Source organism: Athene noctua, chromosome 15, assembly GCF_965140245.1.
Source record: "Athene noctua chromosome 15, bAthNoc1.hap1.1, whole genome shotgun sequence".
NCBI classification, from domain to species: domain Eukaryota; kingdom Metazoa; phylum Chordata; class Aves; order Strigiformes; family Strigidae; genus Athene; species Athene noctua.
The window spans coordinates 17,321,131-17,347,196 of record NC_134051.1 but is presented as its reverse complement, the minus strand read 5'-3'; the positions used below and the strand labels follow the sequence as shown (position 1 = coordinate 17,347,196).

The 26,066-nt window shown below is 35.9% G+C and overlaps 1 protein-coding gene across 37 annotated transcripts in view; it reads left to right on the top strand.

Annotated features, from left to right (window-relative positions):
- Nucleotides 1–26,066, top strand: part of RBFOX1 (RNA binding fox-1 homolog 1) — a 957,841-nt gene that overhangs the window by 881,295 nt on the left and 50,480 nt on the right. For 30 of the 37 annotated variants that reach the window (XM_074918958.1, XM_074918956.1, XM_074918994.1 and 27 more), the window contains 2 exons: nucleotides 5,092–5,172; nucleotides 22,616–22,748. In XM_074918958.1, coding sequence (XP_074775059.1) covers nucleotides 5,092–5,172; nucleotides 22,616–22,748 — 214 coding nt within the window. The remainder of the gene's footprint in view (nucleotides 1–5,091; nucleotides 5,173–22,615; nucleotides 22,749–26,066) is intronic. The other 7 variants (XM_074918973.1, XM_074918963.1, XM_074918989.1 and 4 more) reach the window with 1 other exon arrangement.

The following is a 26,066-nucleotide window of genomic DNA, read 5'->3' as shown; positions in this document are numbered from 1 at the left end:
TAGGAGCTAACACACTGTTATTGCACAACAGTGGCCTTTTAGTTAGGTGTTTCTCATCTATTTCTGCGACCCATTTTGAAATAACCCATCATTTAAAAGTATTTCAAACCAGAAAAAAAAAAAAAAAAAAAAAAAAAAGATAATGCTATTTCTCTCTGGAAAGACCAATATTAAATTACACTTTTAGAACAGCAAATCAAGAGCAGACCCGGATTGTGTGTGAGGATCTTTGATACACTGGCAAATCTCCCGATACGGTCGTGAGAGATGCAGCCTTATAGTTTTCTTCATGCCTTGTATATGGAAGGGTAATTAAGTGGTATAGGAATAATACCTGTTGCAAAAGGTACAGAGAAAAACAGTGATCAGAATGCCTGAGAGAAGATTGGGCTGTCTAACATCCAGCTGTATTGGGAGAAAGGGAAAATGAAATAACAATCAGTGAATTTAATAAATAATGCATCTTTTAGATCAGAGTAAATAATGTAAAGACAAAATGGGACACAAATATTTTTATCTTTTATCCACTTTTTCCTGTGGGTTTGTTTGGGGTTTTTTGGTAAATAGTATTATAGAATGTACCAACTGGGTACTTAGTTGCCAAAAGCAGTAAGAAGTTTCTTGTTGGGAACGCAACAGAATAAATGTGTATAAAGAAGAGGTGCTTTACCTGGGAATCTAAGCGCACAATGAAGTGATTACAGCAGTTAGAGCGATGTAATCTTCACTGAATCTCCCTGTATGTAGTAACTTCCTCAGTTCCTATATTATAAACTGTCCTTTTAGCTACCTGGGCCCTAATACCCGATGTGGACCAGCCCTGAATATTGACTTAATTTCTGCCAGTGAAAATGCCGATGTGATTAGTCTCTTCTTATGATGGAGGTAGTTGTATCCTATATAGAACTAAGCACCACCGTCATCTTCAGAGCTGTCTGAAAAGCTTTATATGAAGCTGTGGGTTTTTTTAGGATTCCCAGAATAAAAGTAGGAAGACAGTTTTTCCCCTTTGTCTCACTGAATAACTTGCTGGGGTGTTGCCCTGGAATGTCAGAGTACTACAGTACAACTTCTGTCCTCTTCCCTTTTGTAAATCCCCCCCCAGATCCTGGGAGAATAAATAAGAGAATGGTAAATTAGAAAGTTTTTGTTTGTGAGCAAAGGTACTAAAGCCATCTATAGTGGGAGGTGATGAATTGTAAGCTCAAGTTCTCAGTAATGATGTCACAACTGTAAACAGTTCTGGTAGTTGTAAAAGTTTCATCTATTCTGTGATCACGTTCCCATGATCAAGGCCTTGCAACAGTTAATTTTACGTCAGTAGGATCGTTGTTAAAATTATGGCATAAATCTTTTCCTGCTAAAAATGGTGCGGTTTACGCTTCCACAAAGGATGCCATAAAAATTCTTTTTTTATTCCAGATCTTTACGTTTCAGCTGGTTACACAGACCTTAAAGCTGTTTTTAACAGAAGTGAGTCCTCCTGTTGTTGGTCCTGGGTACTACTTCTTAGCTACCTGACTATTTGAGAAATTCAGTGAACTTCATCATATATCATGTACGAGCAGTGACTCGTCTGTGCAACATCACTTACGTTGGTGTTTCTGCTTATGCTCTGTATATTAATTTATACGAATCATGTAAATATAACTATACACAAACATTTACTTTTGAAAGCATGAAAAAGTTGGGAAAATGCTTTTAGTCACGTATCTTGGAACAGCTTGGGAATTTAATTTTTTGGTATTCTAAAAATATTAATGATTTCACATCGTTTTCCTCCGTCCTGAATATTTTTAAAGTAATTATTTTCTCAAAGTATCTGTAGCGCTTCAACAAAGGATCTAATCACACAGTCTGTTCTTAACCATGGCCCGTAGGAGAAAACATTGGAGGAAGGAAAGTATGAGTGGGAATATTTTTTGATCTTGAAAATTACGGTTTTGTTTGTGCTGCAAGCCTGTACGCCAGAGATGAGGAGTGAATCGGTCTGGGGGGAGATCTCTGTTTTGTGCAGCCCAACCCACCGAGTTGCTGAGCCACTGCTGACTATTCTCCCATTACACCCAGTAGCATGGCTGCCTCAGTTTCCCTTCTGCCACTGGTCTGTCGAAAGCTCTCCCGAGTACCTGCAGTGAATACGCTCTTCAGCCATATATGCTGACATTTTTCTGGTCCTTTTGATGGAGTGAGTTAGGAGGAGCTTTCTGCTGATGGTCTCCAACATCCTGTATCACTGCGTCACGTGTCTGCTGTGACCAAATAACTAGATGTTTATATTGGAGAAAAGCAAACCAGCATGCAGATTGTTCTTAATGAGAGAATATCAGCCTTAAATATGCTGTCACGGAAGGCATTGCACAATTAAAGATGAACTCTTGCATGACTATACTTTTTCGAAGTTCATCAGCTCCATGATATTATTAGATTACAGTTTGAACAGAAATATTAAGAACTTTATGTTAAAATCCTTGTTCTTAAAAAAAAACCCAACAACCCTACCTTTATTCTATCATGCAAGAATTTAGTATTCTAGAGGAATAATAATTTATTTTTTTTTTAACATTAGGGAAATTATAGATTGTTTCAATGTTCTGAGATTTATCCAGAAGATCTTACTGAAAATAATTCAATCTTTCCCCAGTTGTCTTAATTACAATTTTAATATTTTTAATACCAAAATTAGATGCAGCAGAAATAATCTTTTCTCACAAAAGCAGATTTAAAAGTTCCGTATCCTTCTAACAAAAATCTAATAATAGTGGTTTAGGTATTAGTATTAATTTTATATACAAATTCGAAAGCAGATTGTCAAAATATAATTAGAAAGCTCTATGCAACAAATTAAATACACTCTAGTAGCATGGATGAAAAATGCATCTGTTTTGAAGTACTTCCATTAGAAATTAGAAGACTAGAGTAGGGAAAATTAGATTTGTATGAGACGAAATCAGGAGAAAAAAAAAAAAGTAAGAACGTTAGCTGCAAAGAACAGGAAAATCCCTATGGACTGTGGAACAAGCAAAGTTTCATCTAGAATTTATGTTGAATAATATAAATAAATGATAATCTTAAATTTCTAAATTAATTTCCCATATTTCTTCAACCTTTATATATTTACTAAACATACTTGAAGTCATTATAGTTACATTTTTCATAAAACCTGGTTTTAAAAGTACTGATTTTAATAATTCCTTTTTTTTTTTTTTTTCTTTTAAACTCATTTCCCTCAGCTGGATGAATTCCTCTATGTCTTCAGCTCCCTTGAATTTTCAGGCTTCTGTAGCAGCACAAGTTCTGAAGCATCTGTAGCGTTAAACACATTCATATTCCAATCGACAGATTCCCAGTGTCGATGGAGCGTGTCGGTAGGGCCTCTTTATCTCCTAACAAGAAGATGATGCTTGCCACTAGCATCACAATGGGTGTATGTTCATTTAACAGCTTCCGGTTGTAGATTCTTCTGGAAGGCCGAGAGAGATAGATACAGATAATAGTCAACTATGTACTGTCTTAAAGTCAAGAAAAAAATTAATTTTTAGCTTGTTTTGTCTTTCCGTTTAGCAGTGGATGGCTGGAAAAAAAAGCAAGCATGTCCAAATGCTGTTACTTAAGGGTGTGCTATTGTTTGGGAAGGTTAGAAGCATAATATTTCATGAGATTTCCAGTTCTCACAGTCTTAGCTAAATTGCATAAATGCCAAGAATTATTTTCCTTCAGTATTTCCCATATTTCTTCAACTGACAGCTTGCAAGCAATAATCAAAGAACCGGTTAATGACAAATTTTTTTTTTAAAAAAAACTCTTTTTGAAAGAACTGCGCTCTGGTAACTGAATGTAAGTTGAGAATTAACTCTGGTAATACTCTAGGGGAAACCATTTGTAATTTATCTTATGCTTCCAAACATATTTGACTCAACTCCGTTGAGTTACGTTGCTCATGTCAATGCACAACTTCTAAAGTCTCACAAATCTTCCTGTAAATTTCATATTTTTGAAATTGTGTGATTCGCAAATTCTGACGGCTTGATGTGTGTCAGTGTGTGTATATGTTTTAGGGCTGGTTTTTTTTGTTTTTTTGGGTTTTTTTGCGTGTGTGTGCCCACAGATATATACACATATATCTTCAAAGCCAGATGTGCCACATCCAGTTCTTCCTGGTGGACTGTATTCCAGAAGAGCAGAAGGATTTTTTTCCTAATGTGAAACTATAGTTGTTTCTCCCTCTAATCAATGTTTATCTTTATTCAGCTAAGACTGCTAAGATATAATTGTAAGAAAGATGTTGAAGTAGTAAGGCATTTTAGGAGGGTTTGTGGTTTTTTTTTTTAAACTTCTGTCATTTGTTCAAAATGAACGTGCATTGCAAAAGTGTTTTTTTTTTAAGTTGATTTTGTTATTAGGGTGGTTTTTTTCTTTAAAAAAGTTTTCATTTCTTTTATTTGGTTTTGTTCTTAATCCTGAATCCAGCTAATATACTGGAAAAACAGCCTTTGTTTATGTATTTCTCACGTGAGCAAAAAATCTTCACATGTATTAGTAATCCCTTGCACCAGCGTTATTTAAGCGATATAACTGAGATCACACTTGGCCTAACTTGATGTGTGTATGGGAGCTTTGTGGTCTGGTTTATCTGCTGCGTGTGCCTGAGCATCCTCCGGCTGCGGCCGCGCGGGAGAGGCCGGTGGCTGGGGGAAGCGGGCGGGTGGGCACCAGAGCTACCTCAGCAACTTCTGCTTCAGGAGCCAGGGCAGAGAGGGAGAGAGAGCAGCTGGGCCAGGGGCTGGCACACCCACAAATGCTCCGAGCCTGCCCCAGCCTCCCCATGGGAGAAAAAAAAAAAAAAAAAAAAAAAAAGGGGGGGTGGTTGTATTTTGGGGGATGTCTGTGTTTTGTTTTTTTTTTTTTTTCAAATGTAAAATCGTTCATGTTTATTGGGGCTCTTTCTGCTTTGAAGTTAAAAGGCCAAAAAGTGCCCCTGCTTCAGTGCACCGCTCCGGTTGTGACTTTATTTCTGTTTTGAGATTAAAAACTTGAGGTTTAGTTTGAGTGTTCCAAAACCAGATACCACTCTCTCTCTCTTTCTTGTAGGCAGGGTGCTGCTGTGCCAGGCAAACCAGGAGGGATCTCCCGTGTACAGTGCCCCCAGTTCACTAGTATACACATCCACAAGTAAGCTAGTGTTATGGCTTTTTGTTTTGTTTTGTTTTGTGACAAAAGCACAATAATGTGAATTGAGGCCCCTAAAAATGTAAACTTTCCCAACAGCTTCTGTCAAGGTAAATGTGGTGTTTATAAACATATGTAAGTAATGTCAACAGATAATTCAGTGCTTTTAGTTGCATCTCTATCCTCAGAATATATATTTAAAAAAAAAAAAAAATAAAAAATTTACCTGTATTACAATGTTCTACATAAATGGTCAGAAGTTCTACAGTAACAGTGAAATTTTTTTGGAATCCAGTACTGTTGTGCACTCTGCATTTTGTGTAGAAGATGAAGTTGTGTTGCTTTTTCTGTCCTGGTCACAACTGTGATTTAATAAACAAAAAGTCTTATGTCATGCCACCGTTTGTTTGTGTCAGGAAGCAAATAGATACGAAGTCTTTCGTAAAAAAAAAAAAAAAAATGGAAAAAGACTGTGTGCAAGTGAGTATTTTGAATTTTAAAAAGTTTCTCTGATCAAAATAGCAAAGACAAGATGAAACGATAGATGCTGCCATCGGCCGTTTTTCTGTGCAAAACTTCGGAGGAGAAATGTGTCCTCTAAAACTCTGAAGCAGAAGTGGAACTGGGTCTTCTGAACGTGTTTTAGATTGGATTAATGGTACAACTGTTGCCTATTCTCAAATCTAGTCAGATAAGAAGCCTCTAGCTGAATGAAACAGTACTAATTGCTGCTTGCAGAATTAGGGTGAACAGCAGCTTTTGCTACGTGTTCTTAGCAGCCCTCTGTAAAGAAAATATTTTATGTTGTCTGATTTAACAATGTTATCAGATATGCTCTTTATGAAGATTGTATTCGATCTGCAATGCAGTTCTACTGTCTTAAAGCTTCTCTAGACCACTAAAACAATTAATTTCTTTTATTAATTAAAACCAGGAATGAGGACAAAAGCGTTGCGTAGTGCTCATCTCTACAGTCGTGTAACTCATATGTCAAAGGCTCTGAATAGCATCCCTAGAGCTGCTGCTCGCAGAAATACGGGATCTAGTTTCAAATTGGAAATCTATTTTGAACTAACAAAATATATCCAGTGTTTTAAATTGGAAATTCGCAGTTAAATCTGCGTTTGCTTCGAGATGCTCCAAGAATATTTTGTACTGTGTCACCTTTCCCAAGCAGTGGGGTTTTTTAAATCCTTGTAGCAACCCAGAGATGAAATACTTAACTGTTTAAATCAGTGCTCCCTTTTGTAGATTTTTAGTGCACTGTTCCTTTTTGACTGAAATCCCAGTCTTTTGACCAAAATGCCAGTCTTTGACTGAAATTAATTGCCTAGAAAATTATCCAAAAACATTTCATTGATCTCACTGTTAGAGAGCTTCTGGGGGGTCAGTGTTTGGTTTTAATTTTCTGGAAATTACTCTAAATAAAACCTTTCTTCAGTTTGCCCTCTTCTCCTATTATCTCACTCAGTTCTATCCTAGGAAATTTACTCCTAGAGTTGCTGTTTACAATGTATGGCATTTCCACTGTTATTAATTCCCTAGATAGTCACTCTATAGCTAGCTAAGCTCTGTACTTCACAGTTTCCATTATGTCTCATGAGTCAATCCCTTTGAAAAATCTTATTTTGCAGTGGTGCTCCTTGAACAATGATATCCTAACAAACACCTGTTTGTTTTCAATTATGCCAAATACATAAGTAAACAGACTTTGCCTATCTGCTTCCCACTGGGCAATGTGTAATACACAGTTTCATAACAGAGATTGCTAGTAGCCCTTGCAGTAGAAATTATTACACTTTTGTTGAATCTGTGTGTCTGCAAGTCATGATTTTTCCTTTATTATGTACAATATTCATATTGCCAAAATGTAGTTTCCCCCACAGGGTAACAACTCCTAATAATACAGAAATATTACCATTACTAATGCTTGTAATTATTATTTTTTTAATTTCTCCTTATTGCAAAACTTTCAATAAAGATGTAAAATACTTCCATTTCTATAGGAAATTCTTCTAAGAAGTGAACAGAAACGAAGCTTTTGTCTCATTTTCTTTCTTTTATTATATCAAAGATCTATATTCCATTTTTTTTATGCACACTTGTAGTATTGAAATGATAACTGATAAATTAACATTAGTATTTAGGAGAGTGATACTTTTAGTATTATCATTCCATGTAGACAACAATATTGCAGCCTTCGTCTTTGAATACTTTGTTAATCATTTATTCTGTACTGTAATGTAATATTTTAGAACAGCTTACAATGTAAGAATTAAGAGGTTTAAAAATTGTAATTGTTTTAACAGAAGGTAAAGAGTCACCTGAGATTTTTAAAGCCATCTGAGAGGTTTTCAGTTCATTAAATGCCAGTGGCATTTAGGAATTTGCAGATATTTGGAAGAGGATAGTCCCCATTTTTAGAAATGTTGTTTTTACCTTGACAGTTCCTCTTTTGCTCCCGAGTTATGTTCTGTAAGGAACGAAGGCCTGAAACATGGTTGTAAAATATATTTTTCTTAATTTGGCTAGCGTTATGTGTCACTTTTTGACTTTTAATTGTATCAGTCACTACTTGTCTCTGATGACTCTGAACGTTTTTACCCCATTTTTTTCACTGGACAGAAAGAAGAGTGCATTTCTTGGAGCTAATCTTTCCCTTCTGATGTTTTATTTCCCCGGGATATATTTTATGTATCACATTGTACATTTCCCAGTACAGTGATTAGTTACACCTCTGAATATGTCAGGAGATGGAAACATGGCCCTGCTTCCTTCCATCACTTCTAGCCCTTTGCATAATACAGAAAGAAATGAGCTGTTTCTTCTGCGAGCAGTGGAACAAATCAGTAGCAATAGTCTCTCATGCATCATCGGTTCTCTTATGCCGAAGCAGAAGATGGGACCTGGATCAGTTTTTCATTTGCACATCTTTTCCGGGAATAGATCATTTGTTATGTAGAAAGCAGAGTTTCAGCATGCAAACGTGTTCGCATCCCTTGGTGGGACAGATTCTTGGCCTTATTAAGACAACCAAAGTAAGGAAGCTCATGGTCTCATCTTGGCTGCCGAGGGTAGATTCCCATAGTATTGGCATCTTGAGGACAGAACTAATACAACTGATTCCAGTTAAATCCTTGACCATTATCTAATGCAGAATGTAGACAAATATTGGAAGGAGATACACCCAGAAAGTAAAGATTAGAGTACACCAAGTCCCAGTGAGTAAGCAAGCGTTTACTGGAAGCTTCCCGGAGGCCCACGATATCTCACTGAAACTTAGTAAATCAAACAGTTTACCCGCACGGAACTGACAGTCTCTTTTTGCCCCTGCTTCTTTAGACTAGTTGCTTCCACAGGAAATTTTTAAATCCTGAAGAAATTTGTATCTGCTGTTAAATAAGAAATGTATCAAGAAGAATTTTGGAACTTTTTTCCAAATTGAAGCCACTCAAGAATAGGATCCATGAGAATATTAAGACCCTGCTGGAGAAAAGGAAGATTCAAATGAAGAAAAAAAAGCGTTCTGTCACTGAATATCTGTATCACTGTTCTACAAAGGACAGTAATATAGCTGGGTATGTATGGTTAAAAAAGGCAAAAATGCGAGTCTCGATTTGTGCAAGGACTTCTGAAAGCTCTTGAGTGCCTGTTGTCCCCATTTTTTTCTATAATGTAGAAGTACCTGGAAATGTGAATGAAATAAAAGTTGATGAGAGCCAAAACATGGGAAAGAAGGAATACATGGAACCGTAGAATCGTAGAATAATTGAGGTTGGAAGGACTGGGTTGCGCCAGGGCACCTTTAAGGATGGAGACTGCACAACCTTTCCGCGTCGTCTGTTCCAAAGCTTGAATGTCCTCACGGTGTAAACCTCTTGTCTTTCGAATTATGTTTGTTGTCTGTTGTCCTCCCGCTTTGTGCCCCTGTGAAGAGCCTACCTCCATTTTCTCGACAACCTCCCCTTCCCTTTAAAGGCGGGAGAAGGCAAAGGAGTCGCACCTGCCACTAGAAAATTTCTTTGGGCACTGGGATAGCCAATCCACGTTCTTGGGCTTGCTAAGTACCAGCTGGTGCAGCAAGGAAGGCAGCCCAAAGCTGTGCGTCACATTTTTCAAAATTTACAGTCGTGCCTACCCAGGTCCCATGGAAGGCACTGGGAGAGAGATTACAAGTTTTAACAAAAGATCGAAAGCAACTAACTATTTTTCACTGTTTTCTAGATTACGACTTTGATCTTTGTAACTTTTAGGCTTTATTTTAGCTCCAAGTTATTGGATATGTAACTTACTGGTAGGGGTTTTTTTGAGCATTTATTAAAGGGACAGTTCGCTGGACTAAATAGGCCATAGATCTGGTAAATCATTAAATTGCTACATTCCATTTTTCAGAGTGATGTGCAGATGCCTGTATTCCTCAAATGTTTTGCATGCCCGTAAAAGAGAATTTTGCCTTGACTTCAATTAGTACATTTTAAACTGATGTCAATTTTGGCTTACAACTTCTAAATGTTAAGAGTTGTTTCATCTTCTGTAAGCCTGCTCAACAGCTCCAAAATATCCATGTGCTTTTTCCATAAATTTTTAGTTTTTATCCAAAATAAATAAATCTCTCACATTGCAAGGAAGTGATAGAAATAAAAGAAGATAAAATACGAAAATGCATAAATCAGATCTTATTTTACCATGCTCAAGGGCAAATGAAGTTGGCCCATTTTTTAATTAATATATTGATTACAGTTTTGCAAGAAGTGGTGGTGAAATTCAGGAAAAATGATTGAGGTGCTACAAATGCTTATAAATCTGTCCCACATTGTTCGTGTTCTTTAATTGTAATTGTCTGATAAAACTTCCATCAGGTTCTGTAATTAACCTAATGGTCTAAATGCATTTCCAGATCACTGACGATTCATTTCAATATAGAAAATGCCATTACATTGAGTTTAATTAATACAAAGTAAGTCCACAGTCATTGTATCAGTAGACTAGAAGTTTACTGGTTTAACTATTTCAATTATGAATACTTTTTTCCTCTCGTTTTGCTTGTGTCATTTATGCACTTGAGTGTTCATTCTCTACTCATACTAAAGTAGTATGAAGCCTTTATAATTAAAATATTGAAAACCCAATGCTCTTCAAGTTCTCATCCTCAGAATATCGGTGTGGATATTTTTTGTATTTATCATTTCAACTATTTTTAAACAGAATTCAGACAGTGCCAAATTCCTAATCCCATGATACGCCCTAGAACATCTTATTTGTCTTGATATTCCTTTCACAGAAGTATATATGACAGATAAGCACTCACCAGAGAATACTTTTGCTTTGCGTCAGACAGATATTAAAACAATAAACTACGTTGCCCTGGGATTTTAGCTTATGAGCAACCAGAAAACAACAAGGCAAAGATGAGATGTTTTTGAAAGGTGGGAAGGCAGTTCTTTCAGAAAATTCCCTGGAAACCTTTGGTCTTGTAATACTTTTGACAAGAAGGATTTTTAATGCTTACGTTCTTTTAAAGCAAATTGGGAAAAACATTCCATTACTTCAGAACAGGCGTTAGAAATGTCCCTAAATTATCCTAAAAACCTTCCTGATCCAAAGTTATGTGTTATAGGCCAAGAGAGAAGGAAAATCTATAGCAGAAGCTTAAAGTATTAATTACTTTGCTTTTTTATATATATTCTCAATTAAAAACTGATGAACACTTACGTATGAGAGACGCATGTACTATTTTTAATTTTTTTTATTTTTTTTTTTTCCCCTGGGTGTTTTGTTTTGATTCATAAGTGGAGGATAGTTTGGGACTTTGTTGATATGCATGGAATAAATAAGGAAAATCATAAATACTACGTATAAATACCACATCCAGTAGTAGAATTTAGTCTGTTTGAGGACTCACTGCGCTACAGAAATGAAAAATAATTAAAGCCAGTCTATTCAATATGTCCGTTGAATATCCTTGCTAAAAGTAGGTGACTTGGTTTAGGAATGTTAGTAAACTACCTAAAAAATGCTGTATGAAACTGTTTTCATGTTGCTTGTTTCATTCCAAGTTTTATTTTTCCGTGGCATTATTAATGGATCGAAGGAAGACCTCTGACATTTTTATTATATTCTGGGATAATTCCAGTACCAAGAAGATTACATGGGGAAAATACAAATTTTCAAGAGGTGATTTTAAAATGCAATTCTGAGCAGAATCGTTAGTGGAAACATTCAGTTTAGGAACCACGATTCAGTTGATTTTGTCAGGTTTAATCTGTTGCACACGTGAAATCACCTGAAAATGATTTTGTAATGATGATAGTCGGTTTGGGGTTACGCTGAGACTCCAAGCAACTAAAGTGTAGGTGCTCCTGGCTTTCGGGATATCCTTTTCTGGGTTTTGTGTGTAAGACACGATTGACCATATTCAATCCTGAGGGACATATGCTTTATTGTAATGACATGAATGATTAATTTGTTCTGATTTTATTGTTGTAGTTTTTCTTAATTTATTTGTTGTGATTTTACTATTATTGGTAAGGGAGTTACAGTTTAGTAAGCTTGCCATTTTGAATTGGTGTACGGGTCAGGAACAGCTTAAAGAATGAGTGTTCATATGGTATAAATAATTTGCCTGTGTTACAGTATTTCTCAATTAAACGTAAAAAGGTCTCTGCAAACTGAATTTTTAATTGGTGCCTGTTCTCTTAAAACTCAAATGGAATGGCAGGTCATTTCATCACAATTAAAATATACGTTAGTAGGTTTCGTTTACATGTTTGTGGTTTTGTCTGCTTTTTATTGCTTAGCAGGAAAAATTTAGAGTACCCCTGCAGAGGAGTTCTATGATTAAGCCAACTTAACCATTGTAGGACTGAGATTCATGAATGAAACGGTGCAAAAATCCTGCCTAGAGGGTCCAAACATTTGAGTAGACCCATCACCCGCATCATTTCCAGGTTACAAAAACCTCAATAATAACCAGGTGACAAAACCATTTAGGAGTCAAACTATGTTTTAATGTGTTCCCTGAATTAATTAATTGCCTTTATTTATAGTAACCCAGGAATAACGTGGAAAATTACCTTCCTTGTCTGTATGTTCAAATACAGTGGGTTTACGTGAAAGTTTAATTAAAGATCTCCGTAATAAGTAGGATAGGAAGTTTATTCACTGCTTTCCATGATTTCCCACCACTCCATGTACAGAAGTGTAAAAAGATTGAAAAATTATGTATCATTTCCAGATGATTCTTGTTGGAATGTCTTCAGAAGGTTTTCAAACGCTGTTTTGGCCTATTGTGTTGGACCTTGCTTTGAATAAAGTTGCACAATTCTGAATGTAGGATGATTTCACTGACTTCTAAACCAGATAAAGGTAGCACAAAAGTAACAAAATTGACAAAAAATTATATGCGTATGTATTACGTTATATTCTTGATTTAAGTATCAACATTTTCAAACTGTAAAGTGAACCTCTTTTGAGGTTTTTGGGAGCACTGCCTGAAATTCTTGATACAGAATTTGTTGTGTTCTCTCACTATACATCGTCCTTCTCTAACTATTTTCAGGATAACTGTCCTTTCACCTTCTATTTATCAGTATTTTACATGGTGACTTAAAAGTCATTAGTAAGATGTATTGGAGTTGTCCCGAATCTGTAAATATGGGTTTCATTTCACTCCTGCAAATCTGTTTTTAAGTGCCTTGATGTTTATACTCGTTCTTCGGTTAATCTGTTTAGTGACGGTGCAGCACATCTGAACTAGCACGCCTAAGAGTTTTATAAAGATAGACACATCCTGAATTGTGTGCCACTGGCTGTGTTTTAACTTACACACCATCCTACACCTGGGAGTGGGAGACGACTGGAATGGTGTGCGTAACAGTTTTAATTGTAAATTGTGGAGAGTATCTTTGTTCTTTAGTTCAAATAATAAAAATTATGTTTGACCAAGGACGGTTGAGCATCTCTTGTGTCTTAACTTAGTATTTTCCTGTTAATGGAGATACGGCACGTGGCCGCTGGCAGTACTCGTGACTAATCAGTGAGTTAGGACAATAGGATTGGTTGGACCTAGTCTTCTCCGTATGCAGCTCAATAGTGAGAACTAAGTTTAATATTTTTTAGCATCATGATCTGTGATATTATTGTACATAATAATACTCTTTGTGGAGAGTCCTAGATGCAGGCTTCTGATGTTTGCCTTCTAGATGTTGTGTTACTCATTTGTAGTAGGTAGGCACACACATTTGACTGTACATCTCAAATCATTCTGCCTGTCAGATGTAAAGCTGTTAATTTTGTGGTTTTCAGCTTAGCCTGTAAGATTTGGTTTCAAATAAAGACTTACTTTAGTGTCACTCTTTCTTGCATTGTGTGATGGTTGTTATTAAATCATGGCTCTTTGAACCATGTTGTATACAGAAAAATTCTTCAACCTGAATTTCACAAATAGTAAGTACTCTTGGGGAATTCACATTTTTACTATCTACATGACTTTTCAGGTGCTATTCTTTGTTTTGACAGTTGTTTTCATTACGGCTTGGATTAGGTTAATAGCTGGATTTTTCCTCAATCACTTCCTGAATAAATGATTCCCAACCCAACAACATTCTGACAATGTTCTTTTTTACAGTTTAATAATTCTGTTGAGTTTTAGTAAACCTTGTGTCATCTGGACAGAACTTCTGGTCACCACATAATTGACTTTCATATACATTCAAATTGCTAAATTTTGTCACCTTTTTATAATCGTGCTACTCCTCATCTAGTTTTTCATAACCGTGTCATTTTTACTTTGTCTCAGGAATAGCGTTCAGCTAGACACAGGTGAATTTTTCCATTTGCTTAAAACTTGTAGATGTACAGCAACCAGGAATATGACAAGTTATAGATCAGTTTGATAATCTATATTTGAAAATTGCTCTTTAATTTAAGATCAGGTATGCTTTCTCTGATCTGTTTCTTTTCCTTTATGGAGTAGTTGCTTTGTTGTTCGTTTTTACCTACTGAGCTTTTTTCTTGTTTATTAGAAGTTTCTTTTGTGAGAAGTCAACTATTCTTTGTACATCAACTATTTGTATTCTTTGTAGCATCAACTATGCAGTCCTCTTATTTTGTTATTAAGTACATTATAATTAATTTGACCATCAATTATAGCACCTTTTTTATTCAAAATTGTAGGTTGGTGTAATTTCATAGCTTTGCAAAAAAAATTCTCAATCATCTGTTATTTTTCATCCCTCCGCATCCTCCATTTTCTTCTGCATGTTAAGAGAAATCCCTTGATGTCTGCGGGAGCAGGTGGCTGGATATATAGTCCAGTAAAAGAGGGATGAGATTATATGGAAATTTCTGGTAATCAGAGAATCACCAAGTGACTGAATTTCAGAGTGGCTGAGGTTGGAAGGAGTCTCTGGAGGTCACCTTGGTCCCCCTCCCCTCCCTGCTTAAGCAGCATAACCTTGAGCAGCTGCCCAGGACTATGTCCAAACAGCTTTTGTTTATCTCCAAGGATAGAGACTCCCCAGGCTCTCTGGGTACCTGTGCCAGTGCTGAGTCACCCTCACAATTTAAAAAGTTCACACAAAAGGATGAGACAGTTTCCAGGCTTTAGCATCAAGATTTTGCTCCAAAGGTTGTAAATCCCTGGCGTGTAATGGTATCAGTGTACATAGTAGCCAAAGGTGGTTTATTTATTGGTATATTAGAGGAGATTAAACAAAGGAGGGCAGAGAAAAAGAATAATTCCGTATATCCTTAATTATACAGAAAACTGTGACTTCAGTATATGCAAGTCATTGTTGAAATAGTAGATCAATTAGATCTGGGAACAAATTTAAGCTAAAGATAAACCGATTAAAAGTTCTGTTGGAACAGTCAAGTGTCTTCCCACAATTTATCATAAGTACATTAAATAGGAGGTTGCTTTTACTGGAATATTTTATTCATGGTTTTTGAGTGCACTTGATTATGATGGCCGTTAGGTATGGAAAAATCGAACAAATCTTATTTTTCACATGTCTGAGGAAGAAATAGTTTAAAACTGTGTCTTAAAGCAGCTGCCTGTCCTCTTTCTAGAAATATTTATGTAAACTTTCAGGGTATAGCTTATTATAAAAAGTTTAACCAAATTTATGTAAAATTTGGTGCTAATTTGGATTTGCCTGGAAGCTTAATGCAGTAGCGTTGTGCAAAGGGATTCAATTACAGTGTGCAGTGTTTTGTAAGTAACTGTCTCACAGAAAAAGTTAATTAATCAGAGCTGTGTCAATTTCCTTGTGCCATGTCAATTTGCAGCGAGGTAATTAATCACTAATCGCCCAGCATGCAGCAAACGAAGGGACAATCCATGAGTCATTTATTGTTTTGTTTTGGTTTTTTTTTTTAAATAAAATAAAAAAAAGGCACACAGAACCATGAAGAAACACATCTTGCCTTTCATAATATTTTTATCGACAGTTTTGCATGTTGTAATAGACTGCAGCAACAAGCAGCTGTAGTTCAATGGAATATGAATATTAAAGAAACAAATGAGAGCAGATTTATAGGCCATTGCTTTTCTGTTATGTCAGTTTTGAGATTACACTGAGCAAATGAACAGTGAAAAATTACTCTTCCATGTGGAGAATGGTGATTAGACTTGTACATTAATTAGAGATTTTTGTTTTCCTTTTCCAATGCATTTCAAATGAGAATGTCCTATAAGTAATGGTTTGTCCAAAATACAGATTTATTCATTCCTAAACAACAGTGTTTAATACCGACATATATTTTTGTTCAATAGTAAGGACATGATTGTTCTACTAATTTTAAGTATGCGTTCCGAAAAATAAATAGATTGTGAATGAAGGAAATGGAAGTGACCAGTTGTGACTGTATTTGTCATAACATGCGAAATTTCCTTTGAGTTCAGTGAATTCACAGCTAGATCCCAGGGTTAATCATCTCACAAAAGTGACAGGTGGGAAAATAAATATGTATTTTCACCTTGCTATTTTTAAAGATTGTGAATTTTCTAAAGATTTTTTTTTTTTTTTTTTTTTTTACCCTGAGATTTTAAGAATCCGTGTGTGTATTTATATATAACGTAAAAGCCTTTTTATGTTAAAATCTGTAGTAACAGAGCTTAAATTTTACTTGCCCTGCGCTTTGGACCGTGTATTTAAATGGAAAGATCTGCACATATCCTCTTTAACATAGGTTTTCTAAATTATTTTAAAGAATGCCAAGTAATACTACTTATTACTCTTACAGTAAAGTGAAAACTCATTACACAGCATTCATTGGGATAAACTCCCGATTCTGTTCCTGAAATTTCAGATAAGATCATATCGATTATTCTGCTTAGCCTTTCCCAGCGTGCTACCCATGATATCTCTTTCTTTTTAATTTATGGTCCAGCACTTCTGAAGTGTTTCCTCAACAGGGATCCTCCTGAACGATGGGAAAAATGTAAATGTGTTTCCCTGCCTTTCTAACATTTTTAAGCTGCGTTGCAGTAAATTAGCTGTAAACCGATTTAGACGTGAGGTAACATTAAAATTCTTTACCGTAAATCGTTTGAACACTCTCGATAGTGGAAAACCTGCTAGTTTGTGTGGAGGAGGAGAGATGAGGGGTGATGAGAGGTGGATTTGTTCATCCATTCTGATGGCACACCTTTCTTGAGGCATATGGCACTTCCATACAAATTCAAACCACAGCACAAGTGCAAAGAATAATTGCCCATTAAAGTGGCTGTATATTTTTACGGCTTTGATACGAAATCTGCCCCCTGTTGTTTTCTGCATCTGCTACTCTTCCATCTATCCCAAAGCTTTAAAAGTTTAATACACAGGGTATAACCCTTAAGTATTTTTTACCAGGTTCTATTCCTCCTTTTGGGAACTTGAGCATTGTCATTGTTCCTTCAGTCTTTGTTTTCCAAGGCATATGTTGGGATATGAAAATGCACCTACCTGTCTTGTTCATTTAATAAAATATTAATAAAACCAATGCTTATATTACATCTTTTGGGAGAAATTAAGATTTGATTAAATTTCATCCGTGAACAGAAAGATTAAGTTCCTCTTCTTTTCCTAATGCTCATATTTGTTTTCCATATAAAATCATTAGTTACCTGAATTTTGCCAGTATATTAACATGAATCCTGTTAATTCCAAAGGACTTTTTATTTGCCTACATACTGCAATTTGCGGAACAGATTTCATGGTTGAGATCTAAACTGAAGTTTGTTGAAGGAGAAACCCTGACAGTGTTTCCATGTTTACAAAATGTATCCAGAAGAGATTACTTAATTGGACAATATTCATTGTAATAATATTATTTTTTAAAAAAATTTTTAATCCCGTTAAATATAAAAATAGAACAAATAGGTTTAAAGAAGGAATCTTACCAACGTAATGTTCCTAAAAAATTTTCATTTAGGCTATAATACAAGATCATTTTTATGGGTTTGGATAATTTTATTAAGCAAAACCAAGCACTTTCAACAGTATATCGTTTTCACTCTTAATTTGAAAAAGTAAAAATGCAGTTCCAGTGTAGGAACTGATTTTTTGTTGTTGCTTTTGTAGTCTCATTCATATTTGAACAGCTGATTGAATCACTACAGAACTAATGGGAGGGGGCTATTAGATGAGAATGTAAATTGTTTCTTTGCCTTGACGTTTGGCTATATATAGCCTTAGAAAAGTCTTTTTTTTTTTTTTTTTTACCCTCATATTATCACCTCATATCATCGATGTGTAGTTGGAGAAATCTGCCTTTTCTGTATCGCAGATCAGAAGAATTTCAGTCATCAAATTGCTTTGATAAATTTAAGGTACTTCTGCTTAGAAGTGGACTCAGATGCTTCCCTGCTGAGAGTCAAACGCATTTTCAACCCCATTATAATAGCATTTTCAGTGACTGAGTTTCAGCAGTTTGGCATGAAGCACTAAGGAAGGTTGACCTACAAACTGTAAGTCATTAAAATCTTTACCCCTCCTGGCTAATATATTCATTACTTGTGGGGCTGGTTAATAGCACTTAATGCTTCCTGATGGGAGAGCCCTTTCAATAAAATTGTTTTTATGAAGTCCATTCTTCAGCTGTGTTCTAATGGTACCACTTCTGCTGGTTATTTTGGAGTGAGGATATTAAAAAGTTGGTAGCAAAATCAATTCTGTGGTTATTACGTATTCCTAACCGTAAGATTTCTCAGCTGGGCTGAAGTAGCACAACTTTTTTTTTTTTTTTTCTGAACTCAAATCCGAGGTGACATGTTCCTGATTATTTTACCTCTACACTTAATCTTTAATATTACTACCTGGCAATAGAAGGTGTGTTTACTCTGATTTTCAGACTGACCCAAATCAGTTTTGGGGGATTGATGTAATTTTGTTACTCTCCTGTTAGACCTCACTTGATCATAAGACCTTGTAATGCCACTCTTAGTTCTGTATTTTTCAGGCTTAGTTTCCCGACAGAAATCCAAATCACTAATCTACCTTCTGTGGAATTGCTTCTACAAGCTTTTTTAGAGTTTTGCTTTGCTCTAGACATTTTATGCTTAATGATTTTTATTAAGGAGACAATGCAAGGCAAGCATCAGAAAACAGTAACTTCAGGCTTTTCATTTTTTAACACGTCCTTTGTGTTGCAAATACTTTGAAAATGGTAGAAATCACAGTCTTGCCATCTCTCATGAGTGCTGAGCCTCCGTTACGGGTTCTGGATTTGGTAAACACTCATGGGCTAAATGACTCTTCCTGCCTATCTCTATCTTCTAGCTTTTTCTCCTCTTTCACAAGGGAAAAACCTTCTTTCTCATAAAAATGTAATAGTATTTTAAAAAAATACTTTATGTTCTTTTTTACTTATCCATTGATGGAGGCAGTCTGCTTTTCCAGTGACATGTCTTTGTAGAGAATCATTCACTGTCAAAGCTTTCAGGTCAGTGGCCCTTCTTATAATTCTTTCCAAGGTTGTGACCACCATGACGAATAGAGATTATTTAGGATAAATGCTCAATTATTGCAAAAATTGATATTGTAATATAAATTAATGAATAAAAATCAAAATAAATATAAATTAATATTTTATATCTATGTGAAAGCTGGATTGAATGGTACAATTCAAGGGGGAAAAAATGCTCATAAACCACGTTAGGAGTTCATGCTTCCACAGAGGTATATTCTCACAGTCTCCCATACAACTTCTGCACAGTTCCAGTTGGCTTTCATTAATTTCTTCTGAAAATCAAGAGGTAGGTCCGGTCATCACACACGTGTATAAGGAGAGCAGGAGTTTCCAGAGCATGCATTGCAAGCCCACAACGTTGTTAGATACCTTACATTGCCAGAGCTTAGACTTTTGCGAATTGGTTTGGTTTTCTTGACTACTGTTTCTGTTTTTCTTGTGAAAGTGTTTTCTGTCACTATGTAGAGAACTACAGATGCACATGTAAGTGAAGAAGTTGTCCAAACTGCTCCAAGGTTGTCAGACTTCAGTCATTTTTTTTTAGTCAGTGGATTTTAAGTCAGAGAAATTTTTCTTGATCTTGGCAGTTTAAGAGTGTTCTTAAAGGCTACAGGTTTTTTTAAAGGTAGCTACAGACTATCGACCTTCAGGTTTTTCATTTAAGATATATACACCGTTTCGGGTACCACTTTCTCCTGGCCAGACTCGCAAGTCCATTTTCCCCCATTTGCTTAAGCAAACTCTTCCCAGCACTGTTTTGTTGGGGGTGTATTAATTTATTTGCATGATTTTTTTTTTTTTTTTTTTAAAAAAGGCACCAATTCTCAAATTTTTTGAGAAACTTACTTCTAGAAATGAGCATCTACTAGATGGAAAGGAGTCACTTTTCTCAAGCAGGCAGACCGTTGGTAAACATTACTCTTACAACAAAGATAATCAAACTGGGTTAGATTAGTTCTCCATCTAGCTCAATACCCTGTATTTGGAAAGGAATCAAAGCCGTGAATGCCTAAAAAAAGTTGTTAGACTGAAGCAGCTGTGTAGGTATATTGTTCTTTGAACGTTCTGTTAGCTTTCTCCAATTTGGAGCTGGTTTTGTAAACCAGAGGTGATGTCTTTATACTGTTTCTCCGTAGGGGAACTGTTCATCCTTTTCCATCGTATAAACTTTCAAACTTTGAGCATCCATAACATCCAGTGGCAAAAATTTCCGTGGCGGCTTAATTAGAGGTTGTGTGAAGAGGCTCCTTTTCCCATGTTTTCTCCATTATTCGTGATTGTGCAGCTTTGTCATAGCTCCCAGAGTCACTTCCTTTCCATGCTGAAGAGTACCGGCCCACTTCTTTGTTTCTCTTACAGAAGTAACAGAGATGATTATAATTTTAAGTGACCCTTTAAAACGGATGTTGTGCACATCACCTAATTTTAGCCAAGACAGGAAGGCTCCAGCACGTGGCATCCACAAATACATTCTCTAAGGGATAGAAGTGAACAATGATGCCGTGTGTCCAACCCTCCTGCATTGCTAACTTCCACCTGTGAAATTTTATTAGAGCATTGCACCTTTTATTTATCTGTTGCTATCTGGAGACAGTCCACTCTATCAGAGGAACTACAGCACGACCTGTAGATATTTTTACTGTAATCTTTGCCTATATATTCAGTCCTCTGAAGATTATCTTTTACATTTTCGTATGAACATTGTACTAGTTAGTATGCAAGACTGTTTACTTGAAGAGGGAAAGAACAAACGTTACGAGGTTTGAGCAGCGGGTCATGATTCTAGCCCTACCGTATTTATACTGTTCAATATTTAATATCGTTATATATGCAAAAAGTACTTACAGTATCTGAAGTTGAAGTATATGATATATACGTTCAGTTTTCCCCCAAAAAAATGCTTTCCATGACTCTCTTTAAGGCTGCTTAAATGCAGTTGATTGCAAAGGTATCAACAGTTTATTGAGTGCTGGAAGTTCATCATTCCGATTGTGACACATACACTTTTACCAAAAGAGAAATAAAAATACGGTATTTGCAATTTTTAAAAGACTTTTAATTCATTTGTATTGCCATAAGGTGTTTTTTATGTTGTATCACAGACATGTAAATCTTTTCAGAATTACTGTATAACCTTTTTGTCAGAGAGGGAAGGACCTAGCAAAGCCCCAAAGCCACAGGAGTGAGGCAGTAATGGAGAAGTCACCGTAAGCACAGTATTTTCCTTCATATGTTCAGCTAGCAATGTCTACAAGTTGTGAATTTTTCATTTTCTTCTTCAAATTCAAGGCTTCTTTTAAAATTTAATGCTAAAAGAGATGAAAGACAGATGTGGATTGAAATCAATTTGTATTTCAGAATTGGAAAACTTACTGGTTTGTACATTGTTACTTCCATTTGCTTGCTTCTTATTAGGGCTTTGCCGAGCAATATTTATTCCTTTTTATCTATTTATATACTAAAAAAATTCAACACAGTGAAGCACAACTGAAGTAACCTGAGTGCCAACAGGGCTGGATTTGATTTTCTCTGTCTTACTGATGAATTCATTCAAAAAATACCTGTTCTAACATTGACCAGCAATATATGTAGAAAAGAGAGATGAAGTACTGGAAAAAAAAAAAAAAAACAAAAAAAAACCTGTCACAGAAGGCAAAGTGGAATTTTTTTATTTTTATATTTCAATTAGAGTTTATGAAGAGAGACATTTTACAGATTAAAAACTCGAAGTTGTACTGTATTACTGTTAAATTTCTGGTTAAAATATTTCAAGTCTCACATGGGAAGGTAATTAATGTTTACACTTAGTTGCAATGACATTATAAAAATGTCTGAGTTAATTTCTTTGTTATCTGTCTAAATTGTTTCTGTTGGGTCTTGCCTTTGAAGGACTAACGGGTACTGTTATGAATTAGGTACACACCCCAAATCTGAGAAAAATATTACTCTGTCTTTCTTTCCCTTGGTACACAATTAAGATCCAGTTAATGATCAACTTGAGGACAAAAGTAAAGCTCTGTTTCATTGGTAAAATGACTGGTTAATTTAGATCGCTTGGTCTAACATCTCACCTCCACTCAAAGCAGGGCTGACTTTTGAGGATAGATCCAATAATGTGATGGAAATCTCTGGCGTTATAAATTTGAGCCTGAACTGGACCTCAAGAGTCTCCTGGTAGCAGTGTTGGCTAAACCACTCAACATTAGTTTGAATAGTGAATTCTAAGAGAACGAGAGCCACCTATGATACCGCCATCCACATTCCCAGTTTGCTGTCTCCCGTTTGCATACAAAGATTTTTTTTGGTTAGAAGAGGTGGCCTCTGGTTAAAAGATTAATAATTTACTTATTTTCAACTCCCGCATCCAGTTACGGGCAAACTTTAATATTAGCACAAGCACTACCTTTATTTTAAAACACTAGACTGATTTGAATATTTTACATTAATTCTTCGGGTTTGTTTGTTGTTTTTTTTTTTTTTTCCTCCACAGTGCCAGGATTTCCCTACCCTGCTGCAACTGCAGCTGCTGCTTACAGAGGTGCACATCTACGAGGCCGAGGTCGCACGGTGTACAACACGTTTCGTGCAGCAGCTCCCCCCCCTCCAATTCCAGCCTACGGCGGGTAAGGAGATCAACCTCTCGTACCTATTAGCATGAATCTCCAAAGGCTACAACCGAGGTGTGAGCGTGGTGCATGCTGATCATGTCTCGCTGCAGAAACCACCACAGCATGCAAGCAATCCCAGTGCTGGAAGTGGTGCACCTTGCACGGAACGTTGAAAAATGACTGTAATTTGTACTGCCATGGTTGGTGGCCTTAAGCATTTCAGATGTCACATATTGTTATGTAAATGCTCTTAGAAACGGAATGCTTTGGAACAGGGAAATTGTTTCAGCTAAAGATATATTTTTGATGATTGCAAACATCTGGTTATTAAGGAGGTTGGATCAAGTTAACTATCAAGTTAACTTTTTTTTTTTTTTTTTTTTTAAATAATCCATCGAAAGTTATCTCTGGACCTTAAAGCTTAGTGGTATTTTTTGAGTTATGTTTTGGGGTTTTTTTAATTATATTGCAGTTTGTTTAGTTTTTCTAGTTGACATCTTTACCATGATAGAAATCTGGGGTGCTTCTCTCAGGGCCATGTGTTTTTCAATACGTTTGCTTAAATAATACCTTAAGATTTCACTGTCAGTGACCTACATTTACTGAAACCAAGTATTAAACTAAGGAGCAAAGGAGAGAAATTCATAGTAATAATTTCTAGAGACTCAATAATCTTCTGTTATTTCAGCAGATTTTTTTTTTAAGTTATATTTTTCAGAGAAAGGAAAAAGAAACAAATTCTCCTGTAGCTCTGTAAATACTGGCACAGAAAGGTTTTGTGTGCTGCATATGACATTTTAAAGCCCCAACCTTGTCAAAATCAGCTGTTAAGAAATTGGGAAGTTTAGAAACTCATAAAACTTAGCGGATCTTAGGCCTGAATAGTCTTCTCTTATCAAAATTTAGGGTAGACATGCTACTACCTCTTTGTAGAGCAACCAGATCTTTCTGAGAAAGGGTAAGGAAGGGTTTGCAAAGTCTTTGAGAGAAGGCAATCGATCTCTCCACCCTCACTAAAATCCCGTTCAGCAGCCCATCTGCTCTCACTGTGGATAACCCCTTGTAGAGAACTTGCAGCACAATGCCCTGTCCTCCTCATTTGTTAAGAAGATGGATGCCCTTCGCTAGTTTCCCTCAGTTTCTCATTAAACCTTTGTTCTATTAAGTCAAAGCCGTGTTTTTTTCTAGACAATTTTGCTAATCTAGTCAGTCAGGCTTTGAGCTAAATTTTCAGGGATATGCAAGAGAGACACTTGGACCATTCCTTCAGATCGGGCAGTTATCACCTCAGAGAAGTAAGATGTTCTAAAAAGGAATATAAAAATGATGCCACAGAATCAGGTTGTTTTGTAAAAGTGTGTTCTATTTTTTTTAAGTGTTCTGTGTAGTTTAATGAGCAAAATAATATTAATTAGTAAGCTAAACAGTATTACCACTACTGGAGGAAACACTATGATTTTTGAAGACTGCCTGAATTACCTTTGGGCGAGGATGGTGTCCCACCAAAATTATCCTGCTGTTGCCCAGACTCTCATTTAGCGTTAGTCCAGGTATTTGTGCATGTCAATGACAGGAACGAGTTTAGAACGCCCTACAAGAGTCAATTTCAATCTGAATGTCTCAGCTACAAAATGTACACTGCACATCGAGTGGGCTCTTTCCACCTTTACTGAGTTGAAAAAGAAATTCTTAGATTTGAACATAGTGTGCAGTGTGTACCGAGATAACAACGTGGGTTATTACCAGTTTCATGATGTCACGAACATAATACTTTAGTTTAATACAAAGTCCTAAAGTTGTGTAAGAAAATATACACCAGCTATGTGTGATACAATTTTTGAATTGGATCATACTTTTTTTGTTACCAGTTGCAAAATTTGCTTCAAGGGGCCACATGTGGGTGCTCTGTGTATGTATGTGTGTGTTTTATACATTTTAGAGTTTAGTTAGCGCAGTGACTCAGCAGGAAGAATTTACATTTCCGAGTGTAATATTATTCCCACGGAATTGTACCGCTTACTTTCAGCATCTCTAGGCAGTAAGTTGGATGTATAAATGTTGTGAACACCTGTTGTAACTTAATACGGAAGTTTTGCACGGCAGTCAGGTTCAGCAGCGGTTTGGAACTGGGTTCCAAGAGGTCAGCTAAGCACTCCCGCGTTCTTGTGCAGAATGGTTTGCCAGTTAGCTTGGCCAGATCTCACCTATTTCCTTCATGACCTGTCCTTGGAGGTGACTTCAGAGGGAGCCGGGATTTGCATCATTAAAAACTAGCACCTTATCGTTCTGAATATTTCCAGCTGTCTGAGATTGAACCTTGGGAATTTAGGGCTCACTTTTCCAGTCAGTATGTTTTCTATCACAGTTTGATGCTGCAAAAGTTTTCCATTAGTAAGCTTTGTCTTAATTTTGATAGACTTCAGTCCGGATATTTGTCAGGTTTAATTTTCTCCATCCACCTATTCTTTACAACAAGGCACTGCTTTCCAGTGCACAAAACAAATTTCCAACTTTTATAATTCATGGATCAGTGCAGAAATAATACATACCTCTGTTGCACTGATAACACAGTTGGATTAACAAAGCTCTACTCTGAAATAATTTTGGCCTTGTGTATTAGATCTTGTGCTAGTAACTTCACTGATACAATAGTACAGCTTGGAATTTTTTTGCAATACTTTGTTCTGTGCTCACCCATTATGTCGTCTGACCTGTTAAAGCAGCAAAAAGAAATTTTAATCACATAAAATCCGTAATCAGTTAAAATAAATTATAAGAATGTGGTTTTCAGTCACAGTGGGAGTAGGAGTCAAGGAATAACACAGAAATAATAAAGAGCTCACAGAGGAGGAATCAGCTTACAGAAGGAAGTAAACAACTTGGAGTATTGATACGAAAAATCAAAAAAAACCCATTGAATGGTCTTTTGCAATTCATTTAGTAACAATTTCTCATTTTTCACTCAAGGAAGGAACTGAGCATTAGAGCCGATCAAACAGTTTCAGACTAAAATGTTTTCAATCATTTAAAAAAAACCCCAGAACATTTATTTTGTATAATGATGGATAAAATTTTAGTTATAAATTTACATTAAGTTCCAGTAATGTTTAGTTAGAAATATATTACTTTTTTTGTAAAAAAAAAAAAAAAAAAAAAAAGAACCCACATAAAAATGTAAAATTGAAAGCTGAAATTTGAAATTACCTTTTTCGTGTTCTTTTATCAACCTTAGAAAGGTTATTACTGTAATGAAATATAATACTTCATCTGAAGTAAACGTCACACTTCAGTTTTGGAGCAGAAGCTGAATAATTTTGCGTTAACTTTGGAAAT